Here is a 23,441-nt window from a genome sequence, read left to right as displayed (position 1 = left end):
ATCAAGGAGAAGTGGGGTGGGGGGGTGGTGGCACTCACCCGCCCAATAAAAATATATATATTTAAAAATAAATTCCTTAAATGCACCACTAAAACCATAAAATATTCCCTTCCCCAACGCATGCAATAAACCAATTTTTTGTTTAAACAAATTTCTATTTCATATAAAATTATCACAGTAATTTATTACCTGTGGTAATTTTATATAATATATATATATTTTAAAAATAAAAACCAACATAGATTTTATAAAAAATAAATAGGAACTATCAAATTTGTAAATTTCTAATTTCTGGTATTCCTTTTGTTTCAAACCCTAGCCTGAATTCAACAAATAAGGTTTTCAATCTTCAATTCATTTAAAAATGTTTTTTGAAACGAAGAACAATAAATTCACAAACAAGGGTTTCAACCAAATTAAATTTTGAAAACCATTCTATTTAGACACGGAGAAGACAAATATTTCAATGAAAGAAACTACTGTGCAAAAGCCACAAGATCTTACCTGGATCTGACGCTAAACAATGGATACACGAAGCTCGCAATCAAATCCATTTTCTTTCAAAACCCTTTTCTCGAAAATTGGCTCGTCCAAATCTGTGTGTGGAGAAATGAGCTCTAATTTCTTAATAAAGAATTTTTCGGTTTTGCAATCACGCGAAACTTTTTTCTTAATTATTTTATTATATTTTAATTTTCATGTGCAACCTTATTGCAATTTAATTAAAATTACTTTATTAAATCAATTCCTCTCTTTTATTAAATCATGAGATGTTTATAATAAAATATTTATTAATTTAACTAATAATAATATTTAGAGTTTATTCTAGAAATGTAACTTCTAAATATATTATTATTAAGTTAAATAAATATGATTACGCTAAAATTTGAACTTCGATTAAATCTTTTAAGTTTAATTCTTTTATTTAATTAATTTAACAATTAACTAAAATATAATTAAATATCAATTTTTCTTTATAAAATTTTCATTAAATTAAATCATTAAACTCTCTTTTAATTTGATTAAATTATAATTGAAAATCATCACAGACCCACAAGACTAAATACGTAAAGCCATCTGAAAGATAAGACACAAACTCAAACTACATGGTCAAAATCATGAATTCACCTCACTTGAATTCGGAAGGGTAAACAACTCATACTTGTCCTACTTTCTAGGACAATTGGTTTAAGGTTAGGATTTGGACTCAAGAATTATCTCACCTCTTTTACCATTGAGATACTGCGATAGAGCACACTCATTGTGGCTATTGAAGGAAGTCGATGCTCGGTACTTACAATTTGCATAAAATCCGAGCATGTACATACAAATATAATCTAAACTAAATAGGCAATGGCGGGGAGTAGTGTATCGTGTAGATCCCAACTAACAGGTGACTGTGACTCCCTCTCTCAACCACATCAAAAACGTCAAACATAAAGTAAAACATACAAGTACACCATACACATGCAAGTATGGGGTAAGTATCCATAGAAACCACATATAAATCATTCATCTAACTATCATCATGAAATAACTGAAATCACTATATGAACATACGAAACATCATCATCGAAAGGATAAACATAAACACCTGAAATAACCATGTACCAAGTAGCTCATCAAATATATGGACTGAATATGAAATAACATCAAATCAAATCCAGTAAATAAGTACCGCTAAACATAAAACATAATCATAAAACTGGCCTAAAAGAGTTTGGCAACAAAAAACATGAAAAGCAAACTAGGGCTGGGCATTACAAAGTCATTAAATGTTATTTGACCGTATTATTAAAAGGGCTTATCTAATGATCATAAAGTCAATTATAAAGTGCATATGAGAGAAATATAAGTTATTAAAATATACATTATGTGCACCAAATGGAGGAAAATATAATTATAAATTTCAAATAGCTAAAAAGCAAGTGCAACAAATGAAAAATATTTTATAAGTCATGAAAGCAGTATTCAAGAAGCTACTAGCAATTGGGTTTGAAAGTTCTAAATGCATTCATTGCAAGGTGAAAATCATTCTATTGTGCATTGGATTTTGTGAAATTGTGAAAGGTTTTGAAACAAGGGTCTCACAAGAAAGATCTTGAGAAATTGGGGATTTCAGCCCTTCAGAAAAGTCACAACCATTTGCAGTTACACACACACACACACAGATAATAGCTTACCTCTGAAAACCTGACTGTGATTCAGACTACATTGATTCCCTGCAGTGCCTGGTTGGATCCCTTCCTGATGCATGCTTGTTAGTTCTGTCATTTTCCTTGCTTCTTGTTACCCCAGCCAGTGGCTCTGTGTTAAAGATGTGATGCCCATTTCATTTGGTCAGTATCATATTCCTGCCATGTTTTTATCTATTGCTGATTCTGTATGACTGATATGATTTCTGATATTTTTGTCTTCTTTTATATCTTTCCCTTTTTCCTCAAATGAAGTTCTCATCTATCTCTTTCATACCTCTCAGTTTAAGGAGACGCAACTTTTCTATTCATGCCCTTTGACCTTTTGGTTAACATAACTAATATAGAATTACTTTTAATATTATTCTTTCATATTTTTAATTTAATTGTTTATTATTTAACCCTATTTCAGGAAGGGGTCATGACATGTAATCTGATAGAGCAAACACGTACAGTGATCTCTTAATTATTATAATATACATGATGTGAACATTAGAAATTAATCATGTTTCCTTGCTTTTTGCAGAAACAACGCTTAGTAAAGTAGAGAAGGCGTCTCTGCTTTTGTCTTTTGAAGTTAATGCTGTGGGGCCACTCCTTGTAATTAAGGTATATATTCAGTAAATTTGATGCCTTTCACCACACCATGTTCTATTGTGTATTGTCATTGGAAGTTTGACTATTTTGTAACTTCGCAAATCCACTTATTTAGAACTGTGGTTCATTTTTCCACTATCAGAAGAGCTTTGTTTTTGGTATGTGACACATTTCTTGACATTTCAGTATAGAGTTGCAATATGAATAAGTGATTAAACTATTATAGCAGTTACACACAATTTGTAAAACTCAGAACTTATGTCAAAAGAACTCAAAATTTGCTGTTGAAGGCTTGAGGTGCATTCTCCTTAAAAAACAGATTATAATTATAAATTCAAAAAACTATGCTCTAAAAAAGGTAATATATAGAATCCCCCCAAATGCTATTAATGAGAAGAATTTGAAATTGTTTTGTGCATATGCATTGGTTATGAATGTCCCCTTCTTAGGCCAAATCAATTTGGTGATATTGTGCGTATTTCCAAGTGCTTTTAGGTTAATTGGTAAGGGAAAGGGACTCAAAGATCTTGGAGTGCACAGTTTCAGTATTTCAAGATTTTTGTTTATGGTGACGAGGCAGTTAGTAGTATTGACTGCAATGGCGCTTCTATAAGTGTTTTCAGACTCTTCAGTTGTTCTCCCCTTCTTCCTATTGGTTCATTTCATCATGGTAGTCAAATTTGGATTTTTATGTTGTTGTAGTGCTATCCACAACTTTGGTGAAATAAGTAAAACATGCACTTAAGTTTCTCATGTTAATTGATAAAATATTCAAGTGATATTCTATTTGAGTTGTTTATGTCCCTATCAAAAATGGACATTGAGGGAAAATGAAGGCGATTTGCACATGGAAGCTATTTAATAATTAAAAAGGTTTTGTGAGTGATACATGAATTGTTTTATAGTTTCAAATTACTCATTTTCGTTACAAAATCTTTAAAAAGCGGTTGAGGGGGCTCATTTTTAGATATGCTATTGATTGTTATTGTTATGTTGTTGAATCAAACCTAGAGTTCTTGCTTATTCTTTTGAGGATGGGAACCCTCTTAAGATTTTGAGTTTTGGATTTGTGAGCTAATCCCTAGCTAGACTAGCGTGATGTCTTTCTTGAATCGCCATTGTGCAGATTAAAGTTCAGTTTGCTTTTTCAAGTCATAGAGGTTTTCAACGTGTTTTAATATTGCCGATTATTTGAGCATTTGTGTTTAAGATTTCTAATATTTTTTTTTGTGTTTGGGTGTTGGAGATTTCCCATTGTGATGGTTGAAGTTGTTGTGCTTGATGTTAGGAAATAATGCTTCATATCCAATTACATTTAATCCATTTCTTACATAACCCGTGAGAGGTAAGCATACATTCAAGATTTACAATTGCAATAATGCAAAAATCAAATAGACAAGCCACAATATAACACAGGATATACCCTAGGAAATCCCTCTTGAGGGAAATACCTATCCTTGAAAGCATCTACACTCCATTGTAGTTTACAACTTGTTGGGTGGATATTTTGCAACCTATAGTTTTGGGTAAAATCCATTGGCAAAATAGGATGAGCAGCCACAACGTATGAGACAGAGTCTCTCCTACCTTAAAGGGCAGACTCGCCCTTCTCATCGTTCCTCGGATCAACTCAAGGTAAGCAAGAAGTTGAGAGCTTTTGTAAAGGGATGTTGCCAATATTGTTTCCTCTTAACTTTCAAGAAAGAACCCACTTACCCATGGAGCGAGTAATGGGCAATGTGAAATCTCTAACTATGCTTCTATCTAATAGTTGGAAACGGTGATACTGATAAACCAACACTAACTCAAAGCCTAGGTCAAAGTGTACTGATTTGCGTCTATGTCCATTTATAATTCTATATAAATAAGCTTTACTATTGGGGCACAAAGACTTCAAGAAGTAAGGATATCCAAATTATTCTGTGAAACAAGAAAGAGATATAAGCTACAAACAAAGCTTCTGGTCTATATATCTCTACAACCACTCCTAGTCATAGCTTTGGATCCGATTGCTTTATAACTCATTTTTTAAAACTCAAGTGTCAAGAATGTAAAACATGTGAATCAAAGACAACAAATGCAAATCACGGTCAAAGCTTCTAACTTGCACAAGTAACAATCTCACTCAATCAAAGTTAAGTTTCAATTGATTCTTTGTATTCACTTTTCTCTCAAAATGGTGCAACACAATAAAAGTTATGCTTGCTCAATTTCTCTAGAGCTCTCTTGCATACAATAAAATATGATTTTACAATAATAGAACACTCCTTGATATAGGCAATGAAGTTGAGAAAAAGATGGAGGAAAAAGTGGGAGCAACTCAACAAACTTTGACCGAGTCTAATTAGAAGATAAACTATTGGATTACATGTAATTACATAATTCCATGCAATGCATCCTCTTTGATCTACAAATAGAAAAGCAAAATAACAATCTTAGAGATTGTTCTTTAGTGCCTTAAATTTGATGACGACATCACGCATTGTAGGAAGATCTAAAATCTCCATCACCTTTGATATGGCCTCTATTCTTATTGCATCTTTTTATGCTGATTGCACGATTTTGGAATTTGATCATAAGGAATCTCTTAGATGCTTGGCTAAAGACTTGTACAAGGCAAACTTGTTAATTGTATGAGAACCAAAATCCTTAGAATCTAAATCAAAATTGGCCCTGATTGTATATTCTGAAGTTATCCTTTCAATTGTAATTAGATTATTGTCTTCATCAAGAATTTGACATCCCATTTGCTCTAAGTCACATTTGATTCCTGTTTCTATTGCTTGACAATCTTCCAGATTTGCTTGCAACTTTGTCACAAGTTTTCTTAGCGTCTCCTCCTTGTAACCTATGAGCCCATGACATCTGAAAAACATTTCACAAGATGGAAGAATGTCACATCTAACCATGACATCTAGATCAAACTATGCAATCTCATCCTAGTCATTAAGAATTCCTTTCAAAGCGTCAACTTCTTGAGTCAAAGAATAAATCATGTCTTATTCCATTTCATCCATGTTTTTGATATGCATAAGGACTTTAACCATATCTGTAATAGCTTGAACTCGTTCAGAAATGACATCTCCTATCCAAGACTTAGCAGCTTCTAATATCCTTCTTTCCTTGAATGTCTGAGACACAACAACGACATTTTGAGAAGATTGTTGCCGAATAACTTCATTTAAGTGAGCAACCCCTTGCTTGAGCTGATTTTTTTTTCTTCCATAATTCATGATTGCTCTTTGTTACATTAGCATGTGCATCTTGAGCATCCATCTTGTAAGCAACCTAGTCGTGACTGCTTTCTTATCTCTAGCTTGGTGAACTTATAATCAGAATAGGTAAGCTCTTCAATAGGCTTGTCCACCAGTGGCCCAACTTCCTCTACAAACTTGGTTTTTTTTGAATCAACAAAGATCCTTGATACAATCTTATCTTTCAAAGATTTGGACTTAGTTTTATTAATAGGAAGATCATCTTGTGGTACAACAACCTTCCTTCTCTTCATTGTGATCCTGCTTAACCATGCAAGCGAACTGAAATTTTCATGTGTGGAAGCAGATACAGGCAGACCATTGACATTGATCCTGATTGTATCTCCCTTATGATCGAGCAAGATTCAGTTTGCATAGCTGAATTCATAGGTGCATGATAAGAGGATTTTGTCATGAACAACTCAAAACTTGTTAGGGATGTATCAAGTTGAGAAACTTGACGTTCTGTCAGAGTTGGAAAATCCTCGAACACATTCCCCAAATGTTCAGATTGTTCAATTGTTCAAATGGGAGGAGTTGCTAAGGATATAGGAAAAGCCAATGTATTAACTTTTGAAGTCAGGATGGAAGGTGTGAAAATAGTGGAAAATGAATCCACATGAACACCTATCGTACCCAAAAAAGGTGCTTCCTGCATGGATGGTTCATGAGTTTGTGTAGGTCTCGGAGGAGATATGATCACCACGACTCCTTCCTCCTCATCTTCTTCATCAAGTTCTTCTTTTGATTCTTCCTCTTACTCTTGAACTGGTTTCGGGGTTTGAGATTATTTAAATCCCTTTCCACCCTTCAACTTGAATTTAAGAGATTTCTTTACATCAGAAGAAGAAGGACCGTCTTTACTTGTGATTTCCAATTGTGACTTCCTTCCAGGAGGACCAAAACTTCCACAATCCAAACCCAACTTTGGATTGACCCTTTTACGACCTTTGATTGTCAAACTCTTGTTGTTGTTTGCTAGAATGGATTGAAATCTACTAAGAATAGATGTAGCTTCCTTTTGCTGCCATTGGATAGGGAAAGGGCATCGTCTTCAAGTTGTTTATAAGATGGGATCTCGAGCATATTAAGATCAATGATTTGCTGCAAAGTCAGTCTGTAGTAATCCATTTTCATTATATCCAACTCTGACCGCATATTAATGCAAACATCTTCTATACGATGAACATGAGTAAAGGCCCTCTCAATTTGAGAATTCATCTCTCTATAATCAAAGTCAAATCTGGCTTTGAATCTCTTCAATGTGATGAACTAAAGTTTTTCTTCCATGGCTTTTGCTTTGTGTATAGAATTGATCATGCAATGACCAATTATCAGGGTTTTGGCAAAAGAAATACCAAAACCTGGTCTATGCAGAGCATGTTGATCAAATTTAACCTCCATGAGTTGTCTGGTCATTCCATTAAAATAATCTTGTCATTAGCTTACCTAGGTAAGATATATGGTTCTCCTTTGAAATACCCAACTCTTAAGTAAGTAAAAGTTGGAATTTGGATAAAGATGCAACCATACTGGTTAACATTGTCCCAAGCTTCATCAGACACCCTTTTAACAGACATTGAAAATGTCCACAGAATGCATCTTGAACTCTTTTGTAATGGTACTTACTATTTGTCAGAGTAATCTGATCATTCCCAAGTTGGTATATGAAGATGATGTCCCTTGGTTGAAAGTCTAGAAAAATATCCCATAGCCGTAACAATATAGACAAGATAAGAATTCATGTGGAACGGTGCCGATGTCCCTTCATTGAGCAACTGCTCATAGAGTTCAGTGCTGATAGGTTCTCCCCAAAGAAATTATTTGGAAAATGAACTTATACATCCATGGTTCAAAATCATTAGAATCCTTGAGACCACATATCTTGTTGAGTAGCATAATTAGGTCTTTCTATTCCAACTTGAAACTAGATCTGTGAATGGTTTTTGACCATCTTGAGAAATTGTTTCTCGTGGAATCAAACCAATATAAATTATCACACTTCTGATAATTTCCCTTACTCACATTCCATATCTCCAAAGATGTCTCTTTGGTCAAATCCACACACTGTGCACTCTTCGGCACTTTGAAAATCTGCTCAATAACCTCTAGATCAAGGCTTATAGTAACATTAGCATCAGCATCCTTGATGGTTTTTGACTTTGGACTTAAACGCTTTACACATCCGAGAACAAATTTCGGTTCTAGGGCAGCCATGGGAAATGTGGACATCAAATGAATATTACACCTTTTGATGCGTTTCATTTCATGACTAACAACAACTTCTACCCTTCAAAGGAAATTAGTTATGTCCACATGCCCGATCTCCATATGTGACAAACTATCAAGAATAGCTGTAACCTGGGATGGAGTTGCTTGAGCCAACTCCTTATCATATTGATATTTCATTTTGCCTTTCGATCTTGTAGATGGGGGCATCCCTTGTGCTTGTGCTGCAACATGAAAATTCCAAAATGTGAACACATCATGGGAGGATATTGCTTCCATAAAAGTGTCGATTCTTGATCAACAACAAAGCTTCAGAGTATGGATTAGATAGTTCAAAGATCTAATGTGATGATCTTGAAAAGAGATAACATGCATATGTGAAGGCTGGAGTACGGCTTGAGAGGATGAAAGTATGAGGTGGAAGTGAACGCTTATGAATATGCTTTTAGACATGGAAGTCAAATGCATGGGAATGCTTGCAAATTAAAACATTTGGCTTTTAAAAAATGACTTTAACGAAAATGGGTTTTTAAGATGTCATTGCACGAAAAGTGAATTATCTGTATATGTAACATGTAATGAGGAACAAAAAGTGAGATGACATGTAAATGCAGATGGAAGATGAGCTTATTTGTAATTGCATGTAAAAAATAGATGCAATGTGTTGTGGCATGAAATGATGGAAGTGCGATGAAAAGATGCACTTGCATTCGTTGATGGAAGATGGAGTGAAATGAAACGTGATCAAGCTATTGGGAAAGAACTTGTAACATTTTCCAAATGAAGAAAAACAAGAAAACAAACACATACCTTCAAACATGTTGACAAGCAAGCTACTTCAATATGCGAACTGGAATTTGAAATTTGGGAAAAAAACCAAAAGCATAGAAATGAAATTTTTTATTATTTTTAAAGGGAAAATGAACTTTTCATGAAATCTATATCAACAAGTGTGAAGCATCAATCTAAAACATGCATAAAATCAGCAAGATAAGCATGAATTAATTAGCAAGAAGCAAAATGTCCACTTGATGATCATATGCCAAAAATGAAGGAGAAAGAAATTCCAACTTTGAAAATCTTCAAACAAACTTGGACTTCTTCAACCTTGCAATGATGACTTTGTAATGAACATACAATGAGGTGTTTTTGAATGAGAATGCTCAAAACGTGCCCTAGAATCTCTCGCAACTCCAACGTTTTTAATGAATGCATGGTAATGGGATGTTTTTGGAGAAAAGCATAATTCAAATCTGCTATTACATTAGTCATTCCGCAAATGTAATGCAAAAACATGCTTCCCATTAGCAAAGATATGTATTTGAAACTTCAAAACGCCTCTCCTTGGGCCTAAAACGTGATAAAAAAAATCCTCCAAAATGGATTTTTTCTTAAAAACATGTCTTAAAGGGCATGAAAAATAATTTTTTTGCAAGGAGATTCAATGTTTTTGGGACGAGAAAGCTTCGATTTGCGAAAATGTCCCCAGAGGAGAAGATTTGAAAGCATTTCATGGAGAAATCTGAGATTTCCTTGCAAAAACGTGTTCTTGGGAAAAACATGCATGGACATTTTGGCCCTTGGAATACAAAAACAGGTTTTTGGGATGGAAATGCATATTTTAGAGGTGCACATACATGTTGTAAAAATATGTCTTGAGCTTTCTTTTACAAAACACACCTTTTGGGTGCAATTGCATATTTTTGATGAAATGTGCTTGTAGACATGTTTTGCACAACTTAAGTGATGAATTAAGCACATGTCAATTTAATTTTTGATAAAATATTATTTAAATGGGTCATAAATAACATTTACACCAAAGAAACGTGAACCGGAATCGGATCGGAATCGGCAAGGCCTAATCGAATCTTGAATCGGCGATGAATCGGCGATGAATCGGCAAATTTGAAAAAACTCTTTAAATTTAAAGATTTTAACAATTTAAAACTTATTTCATGCAGCCTTTATTGAATATAACTTAAGCACACTATAACATCATCAAATAGAAGTTAAAACTTAACATACATAAACATGGAACATAAAATCCATCACATACGTAACTATGTTATCTAAAATGTAAATTGTAGGCTAGCTGAAGTAAATAGAAATCAAATGATCATAATGATTTAAATCATAGAATGTATGTAAGATGATCCATAAGACATCATATCATAAATTTATGTAAGAATCTAAGATGAAGATCCGTGAAAGTTTGAAACATATGTCTATCAATGATTCAGTATCAATATCTGTAAACAAAATATAAAAACAAGGCTCCAACTCAAGCCTCAGGCTTATAGTCATCATCATCCTCAACATCATCCTCAAGCTCGGCTACAGCCTCAGCCTCAGCCTCAGAGTATCCAGTCTGCCTAGTAGCAAGGCGTCTAATGTAGGTCCTAGAGGACTGTCGAGCCATATCTCCCGCATATAAGATGGGCTCACGAATGTTGCTAGGGCCTGTGTCTGTGCGTGCACGTGTGCGTCTACCAATGCCTGAAGAACGTGCTCTAGCTGCCTCAGCCTCTATATCCACCTGGTCAATCCACGCACGGTCTTCCTCAGTGAAGACTGGATCTACAACCTTTGTGAGCCACTTTGATTTTGGATCAATCTCCTCCAGAATGATCGGAGAGGAGTCAGTGCCCAAAATCTGTCTGATTCTAAGACGGAGGTTGTAATGAACGAAGACAAGATCATTCAACCTCTGCACTGTCAACCTGTTTCTACTCTTCGAGTGGATGTGCTCGAACATGGACCAACTGCGCTCACATCCAGAAGCACTGCTTGGCTGACTCAGAATACGAATGGCAATTTTTTGAAGTTTTGGGGTTGTGGCCCCAAACATTTGCCACCATCTATCTGAAATAAGGGAAAATAAAAATAATTAGTGTCATTTACAAATTACAAATTACAAGTTAACTCTAAAATTACATAATCAACTTTAAGTTTAGAATCTAGATTCATGAACATTGAAATTTTAAATATATAATTTAATTTTTACCTGGCTGTATTGTTTCCCGAGCATCTATGGCTACCCTGCTAGAGAAAAGTGGCCCTTCTTTATTATTGAACTTATCAAGCTCAATAATTGTAGCACTGCTATCCTCATCAGTACTCAACCTCTGGATCATTGTATATAATCCGGTGAGAACCTCCTCATCCGCCTTGAAGTTAGGACGGAAACGAAATGCCGAATTCAAAAAGCAAGCTGCTGCATGGATGGGTCTGTGGAGCTGATTCTGCCATCTCCTATCAATGATGTCCCAAATAGGGGCATACTTCTCCTGCACTCCTGCATACTGAGCTCTAATGGCCTTCTTGGCCCTATCCATGCCCTCATATATGTAGCCCATAGAGGGCTTCTCCCCATCAGCAGTTCGTAGGAGAGATACAAGGGGCTCAGTGGCCTACATATAAAGTAAAACAAAAATTTGAGTCAAAACTTAAACATAGAATAATTCAATAATATAACTTAAGGTCAAACTAAATCATTAAACAATTAGCATAGTAAACTGTAAAATATTAAATGTTAAATTGCAATAAAATTACCTTAAGGATTTCTCTAGCAGGTTTCCAAAAACCATCATCATCAAATATGCAATCCACCACATCTATCCTTGCAGTGGTCGTAGCATAAGAAGATGAAATCCACTCCCGCCCAACAAACATGCTCCTCAAATCATCTCTTGATGTCAACAAGGACTGCAAGGTGATGAAATTCGAGGCAAACCTCGTGATCCCTGGACGAGCTAACTCTTTGTCTCCTGTGTACTTCCTCATTGTGCTAAGGACAAATGAATGATTATAAATAAACTTGCATATGTTTTTTGCTTTTTCCACACATGACTTGACCCACTCAAGTTTGCCAATTTCCTCCAACATGAGGTCAAGGCAGTGTGTTGCACAAGGGGACCAAAATATGGTGGGGTGCCTCTCCATCAAAAGTTTGCCTACAACAATTTTAAGATAATTAGAAATTCAAATTTCAAACATGTTAGAACTTAGGAAACTTAGAAATTCTAAGTTAGAATTAGAAAAAGTTCAAAATTCAAATAAATTTATTTTCAAAACTTAAAAAGTTAAAAGTTTACTTGTAGCAACATAACTTGCTGCATTATCCATCACCACTTGCACCACATGTTGTTCCCCCACCTTTGCTATAACTTCCTCAATAACCTCACATAAGTATGTGGCGTTTTTTACATGAGCAGAAGCATCAATGGATTTGAGGAACATGGTATATCCTACAAGTAACAAAACAACGAATTATAATTACTATTAGCAATCAACAAATCAAAATTTGAAATAGTCAATCACGATTCAAAATTATGTATGTAGGAAAGTAGAATGATCAATCACCTCCACAGGATACAAGAAAATTGAGGAGTATTCTTCCCCTCCTATCTGTCCAACCATCAGTCATGATGGTGCAACCCTTTTCGATCCACTCCTTTCGGTTGTCCTCAAGCTCATGCCTCATATCCTCAACCATTTCCTCCAGGAGGTATCCACTCAACTCAGCCTCAGTTGGGGCTTTAAACCCCGGACCACAAATGGTAACTGCATCTATCATGTTCTGCCAATAAGGAGTCCTGTCACAAATAGATAATGATATTGATTAGAAATTTAGATGTCAAAAACTAAAATCATAAAACAAGTAGATATAATTAAAGTTTTACTTTTACTTTTAACTTTAACTTTGAAGATAACAAAGAAAAAAGAATCAATTACCTGGCTGCAATAAATGGAATGTTGCAAAAGTACCAGAATTTGCAAATCTCTTTTCTGGCAGCATCATGAATCTCCTTGTTCAAGCCCATGCCCTCAAGCGTGGGTTGGGAGCCAGGAGTAGTGCGGGGCACAAAGTAACTATCCATTCTGTTTTTCCGCACTCTAGGCCGCAATAGGTTGGTGTTGGACTCTGTCTCAGTATGAGACCGACTACCACTAACACTCACATGAGCACTAGCACTAGGATGAAAATGAGGCCTAGAAGAACCCTCTCCAACACAACCTACGGATGCGGAAGCTGATGCAGATGCACTTGCAGATGTAGATGCGGTTGCGGATGTGGGAGCATGGGAGCCAATACCTCTTAACCGTTCAAGTTGCATTTTCTTAGTCAACTTGTCTTGTTCAATTTTTTCTAATGCCACTAAACAAGAGCGTTTTGCCTCAGCGGTTTGATGAGTGCAAACTGTGACATCATGGCCAGGTATGCCAACAATGTGGTATTTCAATTTATAGATACCTCCCGAATTTATTTTTTCTGTGCAAAATATACATTTTGTTTGATATTTGGTTCTCCCAGGAAACTCTTCATTATATTTCCAGCATTCATCTTTTTTACCCGTTGTGGAAATTGGAAAATGAAAGCAAAGGGCTGCTGCAACAAAAAAATTCATGTAAAAAATCAAAGTTTGCAACTAATAAACAAAAACTACAAAACAACAAACCCTAGTTTGCAATTTAGTAAAAATAAAAAATATTCAAGATTTGCAAATGAACAATAAAAGAATTTAACAAAAAATGCATACTACACTAACATGCAAAAAAAAAACCAACACTTACCTCTTGCAAATGAGTTGAGGAGTGTTGATATTGACTCCTTAATGCTCCCAATGCAATTTATGGCCTCCCCAGATGGACTTCTGATCTCTTTGGTGCTCTTCCTTCTTGCCGGTTGGAAACCTATGGATTCTCTTTTCTCTTCTTCTCTCTCACTCTTCCTGTCTTCTACTCATACTAAGCAAATAGAAGGCTCTTTAGGGTTATAACAAAGAGGAAAGTCAACTTAGAAAGCAAATAAAACATGTGTTTTTTTTTAAAAATTGAACTTTCTATCCTTGCTGTCGTGGCCGATTTCTGGAGATTCACGATGGCGATTTTGGCGATTCAGGCGATTCACAGGAAAAAATCACCACCAGCGATTTCCGATTCCAAAAAAATCGTGAGCCATGAATCTTACCGCGATTTTGGCGATTTCATGGCAATTTTTGGAACTATGATTTACGCTATCATATTTAAAATATAATGTGCAAATATAATTTTAAAAGTAATATTTACTGGAGCATTTGATTTAGAAATATAAAATTAAATCAAACTATATAGTCACTTAAGCAAAAAATCAAAAAGTAATTCAACTTAAAAATATAACATAAAATGCACTATAGTTACTTTAAGTGAAAAATCAAAATGATAAATTTATGTTATATTTTTCAAAAAGTGAATGTCAACTTGAAAATATAACATCATATTTTTAATTCGTGTAGTTGCATCAAAAAGGTTCACTTTTTGGACACTAAATTGGTCATATATTTTGATAGCCAACTCCGATTAAGCACTAAGATAAATCAAATTGAAGGGAAAACCGAAAGCAATGACTTGAACAAAACCAAAGGACCACAAGCCAACAAACATTCAAAAACGAGAAAAAGGACGTTTAAGGCTTCAAAAATCAAGCATAGGCTCAAAAAATAGAGAAATTAGAAAGATTTGACGAAAGCCTTTGGTAAAAGGATTCATTATATTAATCGGAGTCGATTGGTTGATCAATACTAACCAATTAAATAATGAACTAAACTCAAAGAAATGCAAAACTAAGTTGAAAAAGCTTCGTACTTTTACCTGCATTTTGTGTTGACAAAATGTAGGATATCACAACTATATAAAGCGCTTAAATAGTTACAGTTAAAACCTCTAAAACATCAAGCCCATTATTCCCAAGTGTTCAAGCATGTATATGTACATTCCATGCCATGCTTCACAAATGCAACGTTTAGAAATACTCGATAAAGACAACTTTCTCAACCAACCAACCTAAACCACTAATAAGTGTTTTCTTTTACGAGGAGGAGGTCACACAAAATACTAGTGTTATATTAAATTCATGGTTACACGATACCATTGACCCTGCATTTGATTTTGGAAACTATATCTACACTATATTAAATATCATAGTTGCACGGGTACTTGTACCCATACCCTTGTGGTGCGTACTAGATACTGGTGCATCTACCCAAGTAGCATATACTCAGTAGAGAGAATCATAGCTAAGGACCTTGATTAAGGTTTCTGATTTTGTTTGCATATGAGCTAGCTGTTTATGAAGCTTAATTTAATATATAATCAGTTTGAAATCTTGATAAAGTACTGATTAACAATAAACTCTATTCACTGTTTGATCAGAAGTTTATCATTTGCAATATGTCATTGTTATAGGATTTATGATCTTGTTGATGTTTTAAAGTTTGCCTTCTCTGTTATGTATCTAAACATTTAGCATATATTATTATGACAAACATATTGCAAATCTGAATCTGAAAACAATATTATTGCTGCAAAATTTATCATTAATCTTGTTTTGAAAGTTCATTGTCATGACTCTTTTTTCTAGATTTTGTAAAATATTAAATTTTATCAAAAATTGACACACCCAGGCACCCACATCCCTGCGCAATCTTGTTAATTTTCTTTCCCCAATATTAAATAATGAGAATATCATATCCCAATGTCATGCCCACATTAAATATAATCCCAATATTACAATACAATAAAAACTTGCCCCAAGACTTCATGTTTAGTGATACACTGTAATGTCCCTGTCATAAAGTAAATGTATTTAATTAAATTTTGTAACAGGCCGATTGATTTAATTTATCTTGGTCCCATTTTTATTTTTGTGTTCGAAGTTTGTGTTGCTGTCGGCTATTTTTGTACGGCTAACTAGCATCCGTATGGCCATCCTTGTCATTCTGTATGGCTTCTAAACTAAAGTACGGTCACATGCATCATTCCATGAGGCACCATTCTTTCTGTAGGCAGTGTACGACACATAAGTAGTTCCCGGAGGCACCATTCTTTCTGGAGGTAGTGTATAGCACATAAGTAGTTCCTGGAGGCACCATTTGCAGCTCGGGGTTATTTTGGAACATTACAGTGGTATCAGAGCGCTTCGATCTTGCCAGCCTGTGGATAGTGAATGAGAGTTTATAGCCGGAAGAGAAGGACACATTCTGTTGATGGAATGGCTGACGAACGAGAATTGACCGCTGTCGAACTTGTGGCTCTTTTGAGGGAACTTGCCAGGAATCAAGCACAAATCACTGAGACGTAGTGACTTTTGGAAGAAACTCTCAAGAAGTTGGTGGAGAACAAAATATTTGGAGAACAAAATGGTCATAGCGTGGACTCGGTGTTGGGGAAATCAATCCCTCAGCCAACACACTCTCGACCTTCCATGCCGACTTTTCCACCACGGACGGAGGCACAACATGGAAGGAGACAACCAACTTTCGAAGAGATGAGGGAAGATTGGAAGTGCAAACCTTGAAGAAGATATATCCAAGAAAGATTATGCAGATCTGAGAATGAGATATTCAATAGGCGGAAACAAAGGATAATTTAATGATGATCTCAGGAGAAAGTTGAGTAAGGTAAATTTGTCACCATTTGACGGATCGGGTTCCATATCAGTGCAAGCGTGGGTTATGAAAGCCGATACCTATTCCAGCTGAATTCCATGCCAGAAGAAGAAGCAATCAAATTTGCTGTGTTACACTTGGAGGGGGTTGTGCACGAATGGTGGCACCACGACACCATCACATTAGGGCATGATCAAATAAAAACTTATGTGGAATTCACGGAGAGATCGATAGCACGATTTGATGGTAAAGATCCGGAGCTTAATTTCAATGATTTGGCGCAATTGAGGCAAATTGGATCGGTAGATCAATTCATTGCAGAATTTCAGAAACTCTTGTTTTGGTCATAGACATGTCCGAAAGAAGGCGGGTAGTGCTCTTCATGGACAGATTGACTGAACCTCTGAAAGGTTGGGTGAAGGGATTCGATCCGACTACCCTATCGGAAGTAATCAATAAAGCACGAAGTACGACATCGTCGTCTGCATCATCCTCATCCTCTCGAAGTTACATCCTAAATCACTGACATTTTTGAGGGACAAACCTTTGCCCAAGAAGCCATCGTTGGATGAAGTGACCAGACAGGAATTTCGAAGGAAGAAATTGTGTTTCAACTGCAACGGACCTTGGGAGTTGGGTCAACGATGCTTCGGAAAGGGGAAGATCCATTACATTGAGGTCGTGTCCGATGATGAGGACGAACAAGAAGAAATGTCGGCCAAAGACAAGCAACCCCACCTTGACACGAACATCAGTTTGAACCGTACAGAGAGAATTGCTGCTTTGGTACAGTGTGAGGGAGCCATTGCATTGGCTGGCAGCCCGAGGTGCACAGTTTTTCGTGTACGGGGTACCCTTCAAGGACAAAGGGTTACGGTGATGTTGGATATTGACGCTACTCTAAATTTCATCAACTCATCCTTGGTGAGACAGAGAAGTCTCCCTACGGAGGCACATGCAGGCTTTCAGGTCAAGGTTGCCAGAGGGACTTTCCTGCCCTGCACGCACCTTGTTCCTCAACTGAGCATCACAATGGCGAATCAGACGATGACTGAGGACTTCTTCATAGTGGACCTGGCTGACATTGAAGTTATTCTGGGCATACAGTGGATGGAGACCCTTGATGAATACACTCAGTGTTTCAAGTGGATGGACTTCACTTTTGTGGCTGATGGAAAGAAGGTTGTTTTTTGAGGAATGGAAAATGAAGGTTCGAAGGAAGTTTCCACACATCTGATGGAGGCAATCTTGCGGCACGATGATGTTGCGTAGGCTGCGCATTGTTTTATCTAGGCAGAACTTATAAAGGGGCATTTAACACCTCCACAGGAGGATGAACTTAAGGATATTTTAAGTAGACATGATAAAGTTTTCATGGATATTCCTCTGCGCACACCACCTCATCGGGGGTTTGAATACACAATCGAGTTGGAATCACGGGCAAAGCTAGTCATAACCATACCGTACTGCCACCACAAGAAATTCAAAGATGAGATCGAAAGGATGATTCAAAAATTGCTAGAGAAAGGATGGATCCGTCCCTGTTCTAGCCCATTTGCATCATTTGTAGTGTTGGTCAAAAAGGACGGGACGATGTGCATGTGTGTGGACTACCGCGCGTTGAACAAGAAAATAATAAAGAATAGGTATCGCATTCCAAGGATAGATGAGTTGCTGGATGAACTACATGGCGTGGTCTATTTTTAAAAAATAGATCTCCGTTTCAGATACCATTAGATCCGAATGAGGGAAGAAGATGTGGAGAAAACGACTTTTTGCTGCCGCTACGGACATTATGGGTTCCTCGTTATGCCGTTCAGATTGACCAATGCACCTTTTCAATCATGCATGAACCACATTTTCAACAAACAATTGTGTAAGTATCTATTGGTATTCTTTGATGATCTTCTTATTTATAGCAGGACTTGGGAGGAGCACCTAAAGCATCTGAATGAAGTCCTAAGTATCATGCAGGAATAGTCCTTGTTCGCCAACAAGTCCAAATGTGAGTTTGGTATGACAAAGATATTGTACTTGGGGCATGTTGTCAGTAAATATGGGGTTCAAGTGCATCAAGAGAAGATTTAGGCTATCCTCGATTGGCCTCCCCCAAAATCACTCACGGATTTGTGAGGATTCTTTGGACTGTGCAGTTACTACAGGAGGTTTGTTAAAGGATTCTCTTAGCTCAGCGCACCTTTAACGGATTTGATGAAGGGGTCATTCCAGTGGAACGAAAAGGCACAATTCACCTTTGATAAGCTGAAAGAGGTCATTAGCAGTTGTCTCGTACTTGCACTGATTGACTTCACTCGGTCGTTCATTCTGGAGTGCGACGCGTCCGGGGAAGGCAATGGAACAGTACTGATGCAAGATAGACACCCCATTGTTTATGAGAGCAGAAAGCTTACTCTAGTAGAACGCCTGTATTCCATATACGACAAAGAAATGTTGGCCATTGTGCACACGCTAACCAAGTTCCGACAGTATCTGGTAGGTGCCAAGTTTGTTGTCCGTACGGATCACAATAGTCTAAGATATTTTCTGGAGCAGCGGGATTTGAACGAACGACACAAAAAATGGGTAAGTAAATTTCAAGCTTTTGATTTTGACATTGAGTATGTGGAAGGGAAGAACAATGTTGTTGTAGATGCCTTGTCCAGAAAACCCACCATCTGCTCATTAGACTGGATTTCAGCTGATTGGAAGGCACATCTGCTAGTGGAATATTCCAAGAACATATTTGCCTATGAAATAATGGATGGCCACACCCATGAAGATCGGTACAGAGTGGTGGATGATATCATCTACTATAAAGATCGGATATACCTGGTGTCAGACTCCAAATTGAAGCAGAAGATCTTGAAGGAAGTGCACGACTCACCTCTGGCTGGACACCTCGGTTTCCTCAAAACATACAGAAGTCTTCGGGAGAGGTTTTCATGGAAAGGGCTAAAAGAGGACGTGTTGCAACATATAAGAGAATGTACGGTCTGCAAACAGAACAAGTCCGAACATACTCTTCTTGTCGGGCTGCTACAACCTTTGCCGATTCCCGAACATAAATGGGAAAGTATATCAATGGACTTCATAACAGGTCTTTTGAAGGTGAACGAAAAGGATTGTATCTTCGTGGTGGTTGACAGATTGACAAAGTATGCACATTTCTTCGCCATCCCCTCGGACCTTCAGGCTGCACAAGTTGCCGATATGTTTTTTAGAGAAGTCTTTCATCTGCCCGGGTTACCCTGAAACATCGTTAGTATTAGGATGGACGATTCGTCAGTATCTTCTGGACATAATTGTTTTGGATGGCAGGAACAAAATTATCACCAAGCAGAGTTACCACCCGTAGACGGACGATCAAATCGAGATTGTAAACAAATGGCTCGAAGGCTAGCTTCGGAATTATGTCTCGGCACAACGAGTGTGGGTAAAATAGATCCATCTGGGGGAATATTGCTACAGTACCACTTATCACGTCTATTGGGATGACACCATTCAAAGCCCTATATGGGTACGAACCCCTTTCTTTCATCGAAAAGTTATGGGTGATAGTCGCACTCGAAGGGTGAAGGACTAGCTTCAGGAGGGACAAGACATACTTAGGAGCTTGAAAGAAAACCTATAGCAGGCACAAATCCAACAGAAGATGTACGTTGACAGACATAGGATAGAGGAGTTTTGAAGTGGGTCCGACCATACTGACAGTCTTCATTAAAGGGATCAGGAAAGCAGAAATTGAAGTCGCGATTTTATGGCCCCTATCGCGTGGTTCGTCACATTGGTGAGGTAGCATATGAACTGGAACTCTTGGAGGGAAGCCACATTCATAATGTCTTCCATTTTTCCTATCTGAAGAAAGCCATAGGGCAAAACATCATAGTTGCTACCAACCTTTCGCTACTCAACGAAGAAGGAAAGCTCATCTTGGAACCTGCCGAGATCCTCGAAGTATGTGAAAAGATCCTACGGAACTGCACTGTGAAGGAGTACTTGGTACGCTGGCGACACCTACCGTTGGACGACGCAACGTGGGAAGGCGAGCACATTCTCTAGCATCCGGCATTGCATTTGCTTGAGGAGAAGCAAATTTTTGGACGGGAGGACTGTAATGTCCCCGTCATGAAGTAAATGTATTTAATTAAACTTTGTAACGGGCCGATTGATTTAATTTATCTCGGTGCCATTTTTATTTTTCTGTTCGAAGTTTGCGTTGCCGTCGGCTATTTTTGTATATCCTGAGAATGGTTTCTCGATGGGTATTTAAGCACGACTTATAGGAAGTCTTAGGAATGCATTCTAGATTATCTCTTTATACTATGAACTCCTGTTTAGGGTTCTTTGTTCTTCGCCATTTTAGAAGTGAAAGATCTTCCCTATTTGGCTTATTGCGATTTCGGTGGGATTCAACCCTCACCCTATTTCCATTGTTGCATGTATTTCGTCGCTTGGATCTGGCAAACCGGAGTAATATATTTCGGCAATTATTATTATTCGCATTCAAGTATGTTTTATCAAGAACTATTGTATTTGTGTATGAATCAGATCGCCTTCTTTGTGGGACGCGTAAACCCATCTGTGTGGCCTCCCATCTTCTTCCGTACAGCTAACTCCTAGCTGTATAGTCTCTTATTCCTTCATACTCTTCATTATTTCCATTGAACTTCTTGTATCCTTGTCCGTACGGCCTCTATTATCAACCCCGCACTCTCCTTACTCACTATACAACATAAATATTCCTCCCACCGTACGGCTTGATACAAATACCGTACTGCTTGGTAACTTTCCATACCGTACGGCCTCATCAAGCATCCATACGACCATCCTTGTCATTCTGTACGACTTCTAAACTAAAGTACGGTCACAAGCATCATTCCTTGAGGCACCATTCGTTCTGGAGGCAGTGTATGACACATAAGTAGTTCTTGGTGGCACCATTCTTTCTAGAGGCAGTGTACAACACATAAGTAGTTCTTGGAGGCATCATTCTTGGAGGCATCATTTGCAGCTCGAGGTTATTTTGGAATGATGCCTATGGGTTATTTTGGAATCATACACACCCATCTAGGTTTTCCTAGTCAAACATACACATAATCATAAAGTAATATATTATAACATTATGCAAGTTGTACAACACCTTATCCCAACATTCTCCTATTTGTATAGATTGCATAAGGGTCAATCAATGAATACATCATGATAGCCATAGATGTGACCACATGAATCATTAACATGAACTCGTGTGTGATACCCATATTAAAAATAATGCCAATATTAGAATATAGCCAATATTCACATATTCATCAAAAGTTGCCCCACCAATATTCACATCTAGTGATACATGTCCATTTAGGTTTTCCTAGTGCAACACACAAAATAATGAAGTAATACGTTGTAAACATTATGGAAGGTGTACAATACCTTATCCCAACATTCTCCCATTTGTATATATTGCATAAGGGCTAGTCAAGCAATACATCATGAAAGCCATACATGTAATCCATCAAGATAAGTGCAATAAAACCAAGTGATCACCATCTTAAGAAATAACTTTTCTCATCCTCCAACATGCCACCTACAAAAGAAAAAAGAACAAGTCAAGGTGAAGATGCACCAATCCAAGAACATAAGCACCAAAATCCAATGTGATAATAAAGTCTTCAAGCTTCTGCTAGAAGGGAAAACTCCAGTTGATTGTAAATGACATTCACAATATATGTCAATACATCCAATTGTCCATACCTCCTAGGCATAAACATCATCAATAAACTCACGTGAACAATGTATTAACCCATAAACCACAAACTATTACTGCATGGGTAATACCATATCCAAAAATCAAGCTCAATGCATGTCGATTATACCAAGATATGTTCATATCAAGCTATGATAAGTAAGAACAATCACAATGATTCACACATACCACTAATATAGTTGCATACTCTCCCATAACATGTCACCATCTTTCCAAATCATATATCTTGAATCTCATGGAAGCTCGAATAGAATAAAGAGAGAATACTTGTAAAACATAACCTTTCTTTCTACTAACACCTCAAAGAAGCAATGCCGTGTCATTTATGATCTCCTTTAAAGACCCTCAAATATAAGGCTAAAACAACACCCGAAGCCTTGTTCATTCTGTTAGATCAAACAAAGTTATGCATCACATAATACTATCATGGATTTAAGCTTCCCATAACGAAGAAAAATCTAATAGCAATCATTCCGAGGAAGGAACCAAGTCCAATATACCATCTCCTAATATTTTCACAACGATATCGTAATATAAAACCATGACGTGATGTCCCCCCTTTGTGGTCCTCTTACGAAGTGGTTGGTATGGTTTTCCAGGTTTGTGTCAACCAATTCAGAGGGGGCCTTTGATGTTGCCAGCGAGCTCAAAGGATGAAGTGGAGATGTACAACAATTTCTGAAGTGATTTTGGATAAGCCGTCCGAGACATACTATTTTTAGTGTCAATTTTGATTCTATTTGGTCAGTTGGCAGGCTAGGATGACTTACTATTTTTATTAGTTACTGGTATTTTTGACAGCTGGTCATAGTTCAGTCTCCTCTTAGCTTCAACGTGCAATATCTTTAGCTTCCAGATTTGTATAGCTGGCGATTGTTTAAATTGAGGATAAATTGGCAACTAATGATTTTTAGAGTTATTGTTATACATAACGTTAACTGATAAGTCAAGTTAGATTCATAAGTACCGTTATCTAATATAA

At 36.9% G+C, this 23,441-nt stretch overlaps 2 protein-coding genes across 2 annotated transcripts in view; one reads left to right on the top strand and one right to left on the bottom strand.

Annotated features, from left to right (window-relative positions):
• The window catches only part of LOC149529672 (NAD(P)-binding Rossmann-fold superfamily protein), a 160,825-nt gene that overhangs the window by 98,834 nt on the left and 38,550 nt on the right, over positions 1-23,441 (top strand). The window contains exon 4 of the mRNA XM_089810478.1: positions 2,722-2,804. Coding sequence (XP_089666604.1) covers positions 2,722-2,804 — 83 coding nt within the window. The remainder of the gene's footprint in view (positions 1-2,721; positions 2,805-23,441) is intronic.
• Positions 12,185-16,136, bottom strand: LOC149529673 (uncharacterized). Its single transcript, XM_089811143.1, has 3 exons — positions 16,058-16,136; positions 13,010-13,307; positions 12,185-12,870 (listed from the first exon to the last, which is right to left on the bottom strand). Exons 1-3 carry the CDS (start codon positions 16,134-16,136, stop codon positions 12,630-12,632), a joined length of 618 nt encoding a protein of 205 aa, XP_089667269.1. The 3' UTR covers positions 12,185-12,629.

The sequence above is a fragment of the Cupressus sempervirens genome, chromosome 11 (genome assembly GCF_028749045.1).
Source record: "Cupressus sempervirens isolate cs-2001-9-10 chromosome 11, ASM2874904v1, whole genome shotgun sequence".
In the NCBI taxonomy this organism is placed as follows: domain Eukaryota; kingdom Viridiplantae; phylum Streptophyta; class Pinopsida; order Cupressales; family Cupressaceae; genus Cupressus; species Cupressus sempervirens.
This window is presented reverse-complemented; position numbering and strand designations above follow the sequence as displayed.